General features: G+C 50.9%; 1 protein-coding gene across 1 annotated transcript; it reads right to left on the bottom strand.

The window, feature by feature from the left end:
* Window positions 1-1,685: 1,685 nt before the first annotated feature.
* GATA1 (GATA binding protein 1) lies at window positions 1,686-8,647 on the bottom strand. Its single transcript, XM_058535808.1, has 6 exons — window positions 8,574-8,647; window positions 4,587-4,825; window positions 3,721-4,098; window positions 3,469-3,614; window positions 2,780-2,905; window positions 1,686-2,247 (listed from the first exon to the last, which is right to left on the bottom strand). The coding sequence occupies exons 2-6, from the start codon at window positions 4,804-4,806 to the stop codon at window positions 1,876-1,878; spliced, it is 1,242 nt and encodes a 413-aa protein (XP_058391791.1). The 5' UTR covers window positions 4,807-4,825; window positions 8,574-8,647; the 3' UTR covers window positions 1,686-1,875.
* Window positions 8,648-14,799: the final 6,152 nt, after the last annotated feature.

The raw sequence follows: 14,799 nt of genomic DNA, 5'->3' as shown, positions 1-14,799 counted from the left end.
TACAGAGTGAGGGGGCTGGGGTTTTGTGGGGCAGCCAGGCAGGAGGCTTTTACAGGGCCAGGGCAGTTCTGGACAATCCCTGTAATGAGCACGGCCTACTATGATTCTGCAGTGGGCTAGTGTGGCGACTAGCTGAAAGTGCTTTTCTGTTGAGGACAGCTCCTTACCCATACTATACTCAGGATGTGTGGGCCCGCAGTCCCCATCTCTGGGGCTCTAGGGGAGAAGCCATAAAGAGAAGCAGCCCAATTAAGTATGAGCAAGACTCACTTTGCGGGGGTGTCACACATCCAAAACCTACTGCTTAAACTCAGTGTGGTCAGGGCAAGTTACCCATCAGTTCTGAACCTCACTTTTTCATTAGGAAAGTGAGTGTGAGTATACTTTCTTTGGTCTTTTTTTTCCAGGTGTTCATGAACTGAAGCAACTGAAGCCTCCCAGCTGTTGCTGACCCACAGTGAGCACTGGATAAATGGTGCTGCTTGCTGTTAGGAGCTGCTGGGTAGTGTGGAGGCTAAGCCATGGAGCCTGACTTGGCCAGTGCCACCAGCTACGAAGCTGAGCCATTTAACCTGTCTGGTTTAGGACATCACCTGACTCAGTGCATGCTCCTCTGTAAGTGTTTGTTAAATGGAAGAACAGATTCTGCTTTGTGGGGAGCAGTTCATCCGGGTGAGTAGGTGTGTTGGGGAGGGAGTTGGCACTGTGGGGAGCTCCCCCACCTACGGGCTCTAAATATCACCCCCAGAGGTTATTTTGTCCTCCTAATCTCCCCCTCTGGTTCTCTACCATTTCCCACAGGGCTATAGGCTGAGCTGGGCTGAGAGAGATAAGAGATGAGTGACAGGAAGGCCCACGGACAACCCCACAGTCCCGCACTGATCTTCTGACCTTCTGGATGGCTACCATTCCAGCCCCACCCCTTCCCCCTCTTCCTGGCCTGAACATATCTTTTGTCCCTTGGAAGAAGGTCCCTAACTTACACCAACTGAAACTATACATGTTGATGCCTCCACAAACAAGTGTATGCAGAGGTGCTCACGTTGTCAGCCACTCAGAGACATCCTGACATGGGACGTGCCACATGATATGCTCACACACACACAGATTTGCATAGAAATACTGCTGTTACTAGACCCACAAAAACATCCTGACATGCAGACCCTCATGGTCACACTGTTACGTTTCACACACTGTCATACACAGTTCTTTTTCAACATTCCAAAAATGTTTATGGATCAAATTCTGTGCCCAGTACATATGCTGTCATACTGTCTCAAAGATTGCCCTGAGTGGTGCACAATCACACGAATACAACCCCACACATTTCCTCAGCACACGCTGTCGCACACACACTTCCACACCCTCTCACAGTCACCCATGCCCTCTCTCTCTCTGTCACCTAGTGTCACGCACCCCATCTCACACAGCCTCACCCCCATGGTCACAACCATGCAGTGCAATCGGCCAGTCCCACACTGTCTCTCACCGTGATGTGTGGATATGCATGCCGTCTCATACAACCTGGATGCTGTCACATGTAGTTTCACATATACTGCTGCAATCACATGTCATAACCCACAGTTGTGAAGTGCCGCATATGCCATCTCACTCAGCCTCACACAGTCATACATTGCTGCCATACACTGTCCTCAAAGAGTCACAGACACTGATAGACACCCCACCTACCACTGCTCTTTATTCAGTCCCACACAGACTCACACCCCTAATTTCAGGACTTCGGTGGTTTTATTTTACAAAAGCTTTGAAAGTCCAGGCCAGGGAGTGTCTGGGGCCCAGAGGGTGGGTTGTACAGATAGCTGGCTACAAGAGGAGAGGGACACCACCCCTGCCCTGAGGCCGTGCTCTATGCCCTCATGAGCTGAGTGGAGCCACCACAGTGGTGGTGGTGGTGGGAGGCATGGGGCCTGTGGGGAAGGAGCCTGCGGGTGAACCCAACAGGGGTCCCGGGAAAGGCATGAGGTGGCTAACGGGCCCTGACAGCACCACGGGGCCGAGGCCTTGGTAGAGGTGGGCAGTGCCAGGGGGGCCCAATGTCAAGCCTGAGGCCACCTCCCCACAATTCCCACTACCGCTGCCCCCAGCCACCACCATGAAGCCGCCAGCTGGTCCTTCAGCTGCTCCTGTACCTCCCAGACTCGACCCCCGTTTCTTTTTCCCTTTTCCAGATGCCTTGCGGTTTCGAGTCTGAATACCATCCTTCCGCATGGTCAGTGGTCGGTTCACCTGCCAAAAGGGAGGCCATGGGTGTTTCCCAGCTCCAGACCTTTGCTTCTCTGTCTTGACCAGGGACAGACACCCTCTCCACCCTGCTTCCTAAGAATAGGGAATTGGTTCAAGGACTAGGGGAGCATGCCCAGGGTGTGGCACAGGTATTGTCCTAAGGAATCCCAAGGTCATGAGGCCCTGATCTTGAGAAAGCCTCCTAGGCTGATAGGAGCTGTCCCCTGTCTAGGGCAGGGGAGTGGAAGTTAGCTGATGGCTGGAGGAGAGGAGGAAGGAGATAGAGATGGAGGAAGGAGAGGAGCAAGAAAGAGGGATAAGAGAGGAGGGAGTGAAAGGGAGAAAGGAGATGAAGGATTGGAGGAGGGAGGGATGGGGAAGGTGGAAGAGGAAGGAGGGAGAATAACATGGAGAAGGGAGGAAGGAGAAAAGAGGGAGGGTGATGAGGGGAAGTAAAGTTTGGGGTGGGACAGGAGCATGGGGAGGAGGGAAGCATGGTGTGGGACTGGGGAGGGGAGGAGGCAGCAGGGCGCACCTGGTGTAGTTTGTAGTAGAGGCCACAGGCATTGCACACAGGGTCCCCACTCGCATTTCTCCGCCACAGGGTCGTGGTGGTTGTCTGGCAGTTGGTGCACTGGGTACCTGCCCGTTTACTAACAATCTGGGGGAAGAGAATGTGAGGATCGGCGCATCAGGAGGTGGAGGACCCAAGAGGTGAGGGTCAGGTTGAAGGCAGGGCTTCCTGTACAGGGTGAAAACTGTGGGTTCTGTATGGGACAAGGACAGGGCCTCCTGGCTGGGATAGGGGTTTTGGGTATTGTGTGGGGGACTACATCAGTGGTTCCCAACTTTTTCCGTACCTTGGAATCACTTGGGGTGTTAAAAACAATCCTGATGCCCAAGCAGCACCCCAGAGCTATTAAATGAACACATCTAGGAGAGGGCCCCAGGCCCCAGTTGTTTTGAAGTGCCCCAAGGGCATCCCAGTGTGAAGCCAAGGATGAAAACTGCTGTGCAGGGAGAGGACCGGGTTGCCGCTTGCAGCCTATGAGGGCAGGCTGAGGATAGGTGTTCCTGTACAAAGCCGGGTTCCTGTAGGGATGGGGATGGGAGTTCCTGTAGAGCATGAGGACAGGGCTTGTGTGTGTGTTGTGAGGACAGGGCTCCCTGCACAGAGTGAGAACAGCAGCTCCTGGGTAAGGGGAGGCAGGTCTGGGGTCTTACCAGGCGCTTCTTGGGCCGGATGAGGGGCCTGTTCTGCCCATTCATCTTGTGATAGAGGCCACAGGCATTGCACAGATAGTGGCCTGTCCTGTCCCGCCGCCACAGCGGAGTGGCTGTTGCTCCGCAGTTCACACACTCCCTGGCCTCTGGTAGGGTGGACAGAAGGGAAGGGGGAGCCAGGCTCAGCTCAGCTTTGTCTTGGACTCCCCCTGCCCCAACCTCAACCTCCCAGACCCTTTTTGAGAACCTCACCACAGGGGGCCAGGGGCAGGGTTCCACGAAGTTTGGGGGAGGGATAGGCCGCTGGATTGAGGGGGCTCCCAGTGGGAGAAAAGTAGGTACTGGAAAAGTCAGGGCCTCCATAGGCGCTGCTGGAGACAGGGATTGATGAAGGCAGTGCAGGCCCCAGCGTCAAGAGGTCTGGACTCAGCCGCTCTGTCTTTAAGGTCTCCAGGAAGCTGCTGCCACCTTTCCCATCTGGATCTTCTGGGGCCTGGGGTGGGGAGTCTTCACGGGTGGGGCACACAGTAGAGGCAGGGTAGAGCCCGGTCTTGCCATAGGCCCAGCTGGCATATGGTGAGCTCCCTGGGATCCCCTCCATACAGTTGAGCAGTGGGTAGACCTGAAAGACTATTGGGGGTTGGGTATGGGAAGGAAGGAGAACAGTCGAAAGCCATCCTGCTTTCAGGGTGCCATGGTGCCCAGCAGCTCCAACATAGTGGCCAAGTTTCCAGAACAAGTGACCTGAACAGCTGCTGGCCATTGGGTGACTCTTGGATCCTGAGCTCCACTGGTCACTCGGGCAACAGCAGTAACCTCCACCCGTTTCCAAATGGGCTTTGAGGATAACTGTTGGGATTTGGAGCCCCATGGATCACTTGACAGCTAGAGCTACCACCACCTTCTTCCAACATTGCTTCCCAATATGGCCACCCCAATACGGCAGGTTGGCATTGCCAGGTCTAGACTTAACTAGGGGAAGTAGTCAGCACAGCCATGTGAAGGCTTGTGGCCATTTTCAAGATGACCTCCTAGTGGGATTCTGCCCTAGCTAAGGGTCACCATGGCAACTCCAACAGCATGGAGCCAGTGCCAAGACAGCCACCCAAAGGAGTTACCTGGGGAATGTCTGTAGGCCTCAGCATCCCTGTAGTAGGCCAGTGCTGCAGCTGCAGCTGTGGCAGTGCTGGTGGCAGTGGAGGAGGCTGCTGCATCCAAGCCCTCGGGCCCAGGAGGGAAGAAGACCCCCGACTCTGGTGGCGAGGACACCAGGGCAGGGTCTACAAACTGAGGCAGGGGCTCAGAGGTCCCCAGGGGCCCCAGGCCAGGGAACTCCATGGGGCCTCTGGGGTTTGACCTGTGAGGACAAGATGGGTACTCAGGCACAGAAACCCACCTCTGCTCCCCTCTCCACCTTCCCTCCTTTCTCCCTCCTCTGGCTCCATCCTTCAGTCTCCATATCTCTCCTTTCCACCTCCCTGGTAGCCTCCTCCTCCTTCTCTCCTCTCCCTTCCTCTTTCTCTCTCTCCTCCCTTCCCACTCCTCCCTCATCTCTCCCTCCTCTTCCTCTCTCTATCTTCTCACTCCCCATCCTCCCCCTCCTTCCTTCTTCCCTACTCTCCTCCCTTTCTTGCCCCATTTGTCTTTCTTCTCCTCCCTCCCTCTTCTCCCTCCTCCCTCCCTTCCATCTCTTCTTCCTTCTCTCACTCAGCTTCCCTTCTGTCTCCTCCTCTCCTCTTCCCCCTCTTCCTTGTCTTTCCACTCCCCCTTCCTACTCCTTCTCCTCTCTTTCCTCCCTCTTCTTCCCCTCCTCCTCTTCCTCTTTCTCTCCTTCTCATCCTCTTTCCTTGGTCCCCCTTCTGCTCCTCTCCCCTCCTCTTTTCTCAGCCACACTTTCTCCCTCTTCCCTTTTCTACATTTCCTGTTCCACTCCTCTTTCCTCCGCCTCCTCTTCTTCTCTTCCCCTCTTATCCTTTCCCCTTCCCTTCTCCCTTCCTTTCTGCTCATCTCTTTCTCCCTCTCATTTTCTCCTCCTCCTGCCCCCATCCTCCCTTCCCTCTCCCTCTAGAGGAGTCTGGTTGGGGTGGGCTGGGGTGCAGAACCAGAGTCCCTTGAACCCCTTAGTCACCCATCAGGACCTTGGGGTTCACCCTCCTGTGTGCTCCCCAACTTCATCCCTATCTGTTGCATCTTGACTTCTGACTCTAAGAAACCCCATGGTTTCCGGCTTGACTCCCCCCCAACCCCCTCCGTTGGGTCTGCAGACAGAGGGCCTCCTGAGTTCCTCTCTGCTGCCTGGGGGGGTCAGTACCTCCCACTGCTTATCTCTGCCATCCCCGCCCAACTTTTGAAATCACCCAAAGGCCACTGGCTTCCTCTGAGGAGGGGAACAGGTGGGAGGTGTTCCCTCTACCCATACCCTCTCCCCTGGGGAGGTCTGCCATAGTTCTGCTTTTGGGTTCCTTGAGTTCCCACCATCCCCAGACCTCAGTTTCCCCATCTGCCAGATAGGAGGTGGTGACGGGCCAAGCTAAGACCTGTGAGAGGGCAGCTTGGTCTCTGCCTTTTTGCCTCTGTCCTTCCCTGTGTGTATCTTTGTCTCTACCTCTCTGTCTCCCTGTCTCTTTTACCCTGACACTCTGTTTTTTCTCAAGTCTGGCTCTCTGTATTTCTCTCCCATCTTTCTATGCTACCATGATATATCTTGCCCTTTCTCTCTTTCTGTGCTTTTTTGAATGAATAATGTTTTTTTCTCTCCATTTCTCTGTCTTTCCATGTCTCTATCTCCCTGATTGTCTCTCTCTATCTTTATCTATCTTTTTATCTCTTTCTGTTTCTCTTTTCTCTCCCTCTCCACTTATATCTCTCCGAATGTCAGAACGTCTCTACATCTGTCCCACTCTGTCTCTTTCTGCTTGTTTGTCTCTCTCTCTCTCTCTCTCTCTCTCTCTCTCTCTCTCTCTCTCTCTCTCTCTCTCTCCGCCCTTTGGCCTTATTTCCCTGTCTCTCTTACCATTCCCGTATCCCTGACCATACCCCACTGCACACAGTCCCAGATGAGGAGCCAGGAAACCTACCCCTGCCCCTGGCTTGCCCTGTGAATCTGAAGGCCTCAGTTTCCCTGTCTGTAGGGTTGAGTGACGGAGATAGAGTAGAAGGCCATCTTGAAATCCCCTGAGTACGTGACCCCCTGTGGAAACACACCAAGTGTTGGGCCTGGGGTTGGGGGTTGTGCTGAGAAAGAGATGGGCCTGTGGACATGTCCATCACCAGTCTCCTCTAGGCCCCAGGGTCCCCACTGTCTTTCCTTGGGGAGGATGTCTTAGCTTCTCCTCTCAGCTTCCATCTCTCTCTTCTCTGTCTCTCCATGATTCTTTCTGTCTGTGAGTATCTCTCTCTCTCTGTGTTCCTGTCTCATTCTCCTTTTCTGTTCCTGGGTCTCCCTCTCTCTCCTGCTGTCTCTCTGTCTCTCTTACTCTTTCTTTGCCTCTCTTTCTGTTTCTCCTTTCTCTCTCTTCATGTCCCTATCTCTTTTTCTCCCCGTCTCTCTTTGTCTCCTTGTGTGTGTCTTGCTCTTTTTGTTGCTATCACCCCTGTTCCTTTATCCCCTCGTCCTCACCTCACCCCTCATAATCTCCCTCCAGCCCCACTGCCCCCCCTCACCCCCTCTCCCTGCACCTTTCACCTTGCCAGGTCCAGGGCTGCCCACCCCTCCCGTGGCGGGGGCCCAGCCCCCCCACCCCCAGTTATCACTCTCCGGACAGAGATAAAGTTTATCTCGAGGCTAGGGGATATGAAAGCTTCTTATCAGCTGCCCCACTAGAGTAAGTGCTGCCCCAACGGTGGCAAGCAGCAGGCTGGCACCCTCAACTCTCCCTCGACCCAGCCCCTCACCCCAGGTAACGTCCCTATCCCAGCCCTCAAGGGGGTATCCCTCAGGACCAAAGGGAGCACAGATGGGGTCTGGGGCAGATGAGTCTTAGGAGGGTTCGAGGTGGAGTTTGAGGGTCAGATATGGGGTTGAAAAGTCAGGGAGAGGTTTGGGCTATAGCTATGGAGTTTGGGGGAAGCAGATACAGGGTTTGAGGAGCACAGACAACCTTGAAAGTTCACATTTTGGGATCAAAAATAGGTTGGGAAAACAGAGACAAGGTTGGGGATCAGAGGTGAAAATTTGAGGGTCAGAGATAAAGTTGAGAACTTGGAGGTGTAGTTTGGGGGTCAGAGACAGATTCTGAAGGTCATGGAAAAGTTTGAGGGCCCAAGGGTTTTGCTGGAACAGAGATGGAGTTTAGGGATCAAAGATGGATTTGGACAGGCGGAAATGTGTCTGATGATTAGAAATATTTGGAGCCAGAGAGGAGATTTCGGGGGACAGAGACATTTTGGGGCTGAGATGGGGTTTAGGGAAGGCAGACATGAGGATTCATTTGGCAGAACAGATATGGGGGAGTAGACTTGGTGTTTGGAGTGACAGACATTTTGGTGTGCAGAAAAGGAAGGAGAGAAATGGTTTTGGGGGGTCAGAGAGAAGTCACAGGGAACAAATATGGGATTTGAGAGGCAGAGAGGGAGTAAGAGGATGGAGCTATGGTTTGGCAGGCCAAAGACAGGTTTAGGGGGTCAGAGGATTTGGGGCAGAGATAAGGATGTTGTGCAGCAGACAAGGGCTTGGGGAGCAGAAATAGGTGTGGGGGAGCAAAAGTGAGCTTTTGGGGAGAACTTGGAGACAGACAACTTTGGGTGAGTGAAAATCAAATTTGGAGCAAAGGTAGGACTTGGGGGGATGAAGGCATGTTTAGGGGGCAGAGATGGGGTATGGGGAGCAGAGTTAAGGGATCAGGGGAACATGGATATCTTGGAAGGAGTCGATGAGAGTCAGGGCAGAGAGAGGTGGGGTTTGGGGTATAGATTTGGGCTAGAGATGAGGATTAGAAAGACAAGAGGTGGTCTGGAGGAGCTGTCAAGGAGTTCAGGGGTCGTAGACACTTTGGAGACCAAAGGTGGGTTGGGGAGCTGGAGCAGGCTGGGGGAATAGCTTTAAGGTAAGGCGCAGCAGGCCCAGAGTTTGCCTTGCTGGGGGCTCTTGGGGGGCTGAGACTGACCTGGGCTGGTTGGTGCAGAGGGTTCAGCTGCTTTGGGTTTGTGGCGAGCTCAGTGTGATCCCAGGGGGTGTCCTGGCTGGCCTTGGCCTTTGAGGCTCCCTTCCTCCTTCCCTCCCTCCCTCCCCTCTCCCTCCTCCCTCCTCCCCAGGGAGTGGCTGGTGCCCCAGTGGGTGGGGCGGGCTAGGGGAGCGGCGGGCCCCCTGCTGGTGGGGCACCTGTTGGGCAGTGGGAGGCCTTCCCCCAACCCACCTGCCCACCCTCTAGATTCTTGGACCCTGTTTGACTTGGGCTCCTGTGGACTTAGTGTCCAGCCAAAAAATATGGGTTGAGGCCAAGATAACATGAAAATAGCAGATATGATTTCATGACTTTGCTGCGCTTTTCAGTGAGTGCTTGTAAAGCCCCTACTGTGTGCCGGGCCAGGTGCAGGCTGGGCCCTCATGTATGCGAGTCTTCCTGGCCACAGGGAGAGGACGGATGTGACTGTACCCATTTTGCAGGCGAGAAGAATGAGGCTCAGAGAGGTTGGGTGAGAATTGAACTAGAGCCCATGGGACATCTTGAAGACCCAGGCTCAGCCCGGGGGCCAGGCCAGGGCTGGCGCGAATGGCAGGGGCACACACACTCAGCACCCCACTGGGGCTTACGCCAGCTCTGGCCTACCCTGGGGCAGCAGATAAGTCTTATCAGATGGAGGCCACGGTGGCTGTTGGCTCCGCGGTAACAGGCTGTCTTGGGATGGGGGGCGGGGCTGGGGGGGCCACCCAGGGACAGCGGCCTCAACTTCTTGCCCGCCATGCTGCTTTGGAGGCGGGAAACAGATGGGAACAGGGGTTGGTTCCTCTGGGTCCTTGAGGAGTGGGATAGAGTAGGGGAAGGGAAGGAGAATTGAAGGGATAGAGAAGGGAGAGAGACAGAGAGACAGCGACAGAAACAGAGAGAGAGAGATAGAAATGGGAAGACAGAGATAAACAGAGAGAGACACAGAACTGGAAGGAGGCAGAGAGAAGGCACAGAAAGAAAGGAGAGACAGAGATGGGGAGAGACACTGTTAAAGACAGATATAGAGAGAGGCAAAGAGAATGAGAGACAGACAGATGGACAGAAGGAGAAAGGTAAAGCCTGAAAATGACAGAGGCCAAGGACACAGGTGGAGAAACTGAGAAGGGAGACAAAGACGATGCTGTAGAGAGGGGACAGAGACAGTCAAAGAGTCTGAGAGGAAGTCCATGAGACCCCAGGTGGCAGCCTCGGGTATGCCCTGGGCAGGTGGTGCTGGAGTGGGTGGGACGGGGATGTAGATTGATGTGGACCCATGTGGCCTGTGACTCTGCCCTCAACCTGCTGAGAGGGACCTCCAGAGAGTTTCTGGGGCTCTGCACCTCCTCCTGCCTCCCCCAATTAGTAACAACAGTGACAACAACCAGTGTCTCATGCTGACATAGACCATGCCTGGCCTGTTCTGAGCACTTTCTCTGTGTGAAATCATTGGACATATGCACACACAGTAGGTGTCCAACTTGGGTCCCCATAGGGCAGGGGTAAGACTACCCCGTCATGGCCCCAGGACTCCATGGGACAGGAAGCTCTCCTGACCACCCATTCTACAGATGGAGACCCACCTAGGGCAGAGGGCAAGGAGGGAGCCCTGAGTCAGTGGGGTCTGCTCGCCCACTGGCACACCCCCGAGGGAGTTTATCGTCCTCATCTTACCTCTCTGGGCCTCAGTGTCCTTATATACAGAATGGGATATTTGAGGAGGAAAGAGTGCAAGGCCATGACTTTGCAATTATTGAGCTCCTGCTGTGTGCCACGCCCTGTGCCAAGCTCTCATCAGTAAGAAGAAGGACAAAGACTCCTCTGACTTAAGTGGCAATGGTTTCAGGACATCCACTCTGGAGCCAGGCCACTCTCATGTATAGACTGCCTTAACCACCAACTGACCGTGTGGCCTTGGGCGAGTTACTATCCCCTCTGGACCTCAGTTCCTCATCTGTAAAGATAGGGTAATAATAGTGGCTACTCCATAGGGTGATTGGCGTGACTAAAAGAGATTTAATCCAGTAAGTGATTTTAACTCACTTGAATCTGAAATCTCAATAAATGTTATGTATTCTTATTTATTTATTGAGTGCCTGCTGTATACAAGGGATAGTACTTGGCGCTTTTTTACTAGCACTACTACTAATTCTAGTACTAATGCTAATAACACGCTGACACCAATACCAATACTAAGTCTATTTACTGACACTAATATTAATTCTAATATTGATACTATCACTAATACTATTTTAGTAGTGATGGTAATGCTAATACTAATTCTAATCTAAGACCAGTACTATTATTAATGCTAATACTAATTCTAAGAATTATTCATTTTAATTGTATCAACAACAATAATCATGACAGTACTAATACTAATTCTGATGCTAATCCTTTTCCTAGCACTAATATAATATTAATAACAACAGCAGCGTTGTTTGCCGAGCCACCCCAGGCACTGTGCTAAGTGCTCTCCACGCATGATTTTATCCCATTCTCACCAGGTCCTTGTGATGTAAGTGCGAGTAATTGCCCCCATCTTCCAGACTGAGAGTAGGCGCAGAGAAATGAAGATGTTCATCCAAGGCCCCGGGTTCTTGTCTCAGCTCTGACACTGATTTGCTGCATGATTCCTGGGCAAGCCACCCTCTGAACCTCAGTTTCTTTGCCTGGAAAATGGGTACAATCACAGAACCCGCATCAAATGTTGTTGAGCAGCCACTCAACACAGGGCCTGCCTGGTGCACCATAAATGGTGAGCTCTGTAATGGTAACCCTCCTCATTGTTGTTATTATTAGAAACCACGGGTGCGATGTCGGAGCAGGGTAGGGAAATCTGTCCTCCTCCACCAGGGCAGGCTGGAGGCATATCTCAGACAAGGGTTTGGCCGCTGGACTCACAGGCCATTTCTTCATAACTGGAGCGGAGAAAGGGCTCAGGAAGGGAAGTAAAGGGTGGGGAGTGGGGGCCTCAGAGCCCTGCCTCCATCAAGAGCAAAAACCCTGAGGCTCTGAGGCTGGGCCTCACCCCATTCCCTCCCCCATCCCCATGGAGGGGGCATAGGCCCAGAAGTCTGCGGCGACAGTTCAGCCAGCAGGGAGGCAGCTGGGAGTGGGCAGATAAGGGAATCGGCAAGGCCAGGCCAGGCTTTGGGGGAGACCGACGAGGGTGGGGTTGGGGGTGGGGTGTCTGGCCCAAGCGTCCTCTCTGTCAGGCCTCCATTTGAGAATCAGCCCAAACGTCCTCTCTTCCCGGAAGCCTTCCCTGACTGGTTCCCTCCCTCTGGGCATCTTCTGGGGTTCCGGAGCTTGGTCCAAGCCCGTGGCATTTGGACTGTTTGTGCCTCTTCCGGACTGTGGAGTCCTCCAGGGCTGGGAAGGAGCCCGGCTTCCCTCACTGTCAATAGCCCCGCAAGAAGCATCAACGAAAGCCTGCTAAAGAGTCAAACATTTACCTCAGAACCAAATTGCTTTGTTTTTTAAGAGAAATGTGTAAAGGACACTCTAACAAGCATCCCCTTTGTCAAACACTAATATTTTGCCTTATTTACTTCAGATCCTTTTTAAAAGAAATGTATTACAAATACGATTGAAGTCCTTGCACCAATTCCATTCCCCTCTCTCCTTCCACTACCTTGAGTTTGGTGTTTATCTTTCTCATGAGTATTTTTATTTCATTACTACGTATGTATGTACCCAAAAAGAACATATGATACTGTGTTTTTTTGGCCTGTTTTTGAACTTCATATAAATGGAATCAGATAGTATGTGCCTCTTTTGCTCGGCATAATGTCTGTGACATTCAACCAGGTTGTTGTGTGTTCAATAGTTCATTCTTTTTTATTGAGATGTAATTCACATACTATAAAATTTACCTTTTTAAAGTGTACATTTCAGTGGTTAGTATATTCTCAAGGTTGTACAACCATTACCACTATCCAATTCTAGAACATTTTCATCACCCCTAAAAGAAGCCCTCTACCCATTAATAGTCATTCCTCATTCCATTTCTGCCTCTCCCAAAACCTTGGCAACCACTAGTCTACTTTCTGTCTCATGGATTTGCCTGTTCTGGACATTTCACATAAATGGAATCATACAATATGTGGCCTTTTGTGACTGGCATCTTTCACCTTACATAAAGTTTTTAAAGTTCATTCATGTTGTAGTATGGATCTAAGTACTTTATTCCTTTTTATGGCTGAATAGTATTCCGTTGTATGAACATTCTACATTATGCTTGTCCATTCGTTCAATTAATGAACATTTTTGGCTATCATGAATAATGCTGCTGTGAACATTCATGTAAAAGTTTTTTTTTTTTTTTGTGAGGAGGACTAGCCCTGAGCTAACATCCGATGCCAATCCTCCCCTTTTTTCATGAGAGAGATTGGCCCTGTGCTGACATCCATGCCCATCCTCCTCTACTTTGTATGGGATGCCGCCACAGCATGGCTTAGCAAGCAGTGCGTCGGTGTGCGCCCAGGATCTGAATCTGCGAACCCCGGGCTGCCGCAGCAGAGCACACACACTTAACCGCTGCACCACCGGGCCGGCCCCCATGTAAAAGTTCTTATGTGGACATATGTTTTCAGTTCTCTTGGGTATATATTTGGGAATGAAAGTGTGGAGTCATATGGTAATTCTGTATTTAACTTTTTTTGTGTGTGTGAAATTTTTGTTGTACATTATTGTTTGTCAGTCACCATATAAATGCATCCCTCCACCCCTTGTGCCCCACTCCCACCCCCCTTGCCCCTGGTAACCATCAAACAGTTCTATCTGTCTATGTGTTGGTTTATCTTCCCCATATGAGTGAAATCATGCACTGTGTGTGTTGTTCTTTCTGGCTTATTTTGCTTAACATAATATCCTCCATGTCCATCCACGTTGCTGCAAATGGGACGATTTTGTCTTTTTTTATGGCTGAGTGGTATTCCATGGTATATATATACTGCATCTTCTTTATCCAATCATCAGTTGAGGTACAGTTGGGTTGCTTCCATGTCTTGGCTACAGTGAATAATGCTGCGATGAACATAGGGGTGCATAAGCCTCTTTGGATTGTTGATTTCAGGTTTGTTGGGTAGATACCCAGTAGTGGGATAGCTGGATCATAAGGTATTTCTGTTTTTAATTTTTTGAGGAATCTTCATACTGTTTGCCATAGTGTATTTAACTTTTTGAGGAACTGCAAAAGTGTTCTCCACAGCAGTTATACAATGCTTCCAATTTATCTACATCCTCTCCAACACTTGATATTGTCCCTCTTTTTGATTCTAGCCATCCTAGTGGATGTGATGTGGTAGCTCATTGTGGTTTTGATTTGCATTTCCCTAATGACTAATGATGTTGAGCATCTTTTCATGTGCTTGTTGGCCATTTGTATATCTTCTTTAGAGAAATGTATATTCAAGTCATTTGCCCATTTTTAGTTGGATTATTTGTCTTTTTATTGTTGAGTAGTAAGAGTTCTTTGTATATACTGGATGCTAGGCCCTTATAGATATGTGATTTGCAAATTTTTTCTCCTATTTGTGGGTTGTCTTTTCATTTTGTTGAGCATGTCCTTTGAAGCACAAGAGCTTTTAGGTTTTTTGTTTGTTTGTTTGTTTGTTTTGTGAGGGAGATCAGCCCTGAGCTAACATCCGTGCTAATCCTCCTCTTTTTGCTGAGGAAGACCCGCTCTGAGCTAACATCTATTGCCAATCCTCCTCCTTTTTTTCTTCCCCAAAGCCCCAGTAGATAGTTGTATGTCATAGTTGCACATCCTTCTAGTTGCTGTATGTGGGATGCAGCCTCAGCATGGCTGGAGAAGCGGTGCATCGGTGCACGCCCGGGATCCGAACCCGGGCCACCAGTATCGGAGCGCACGCACTTAACCGCTAAGCCACCAGGCCGGCCCAGGAGCTTTTAGTTTTGATAAAGTCCAATTTATCTGTTTTTTCTTTGGTTGCTTATGTTTTAGGTGTCATATCTAAGAAACCATTGCCTAATCCAGGGTCATGAAGATTTATGCCTATATTTTCTTCTGAAAGTTTTATAGTTTTAGCTCTTATGTTTAGGTCTTGGATTCATTTTGAGTTAACCTTTGTATGTGGTATGAAGTAGAGATCCAATTTAATTTTTTGCATGTGTTAGCTCTTACATTTAGGTTTTTGATTCATTTTGCGTTAACTTTTGT

This window comes from Diceros bicornis, chromosome X (assembly GCF_020826845.1).
Source record: "Diceros bicornis minor isolate mBicDic1 chromosome X, mDicBic1.mat.cur, whole genome shotgun sequence".
NCBI lineage: Eukaryota > Metazoa > Chordata > Mammalia > Perissodactyla > Rhinocerotidae > Diceros > Diceros bicornis.
Note: the sequence above shows the minus strand (reverse complement) of the source record. Positions and strands in the feature narration are given on the sequence as shown.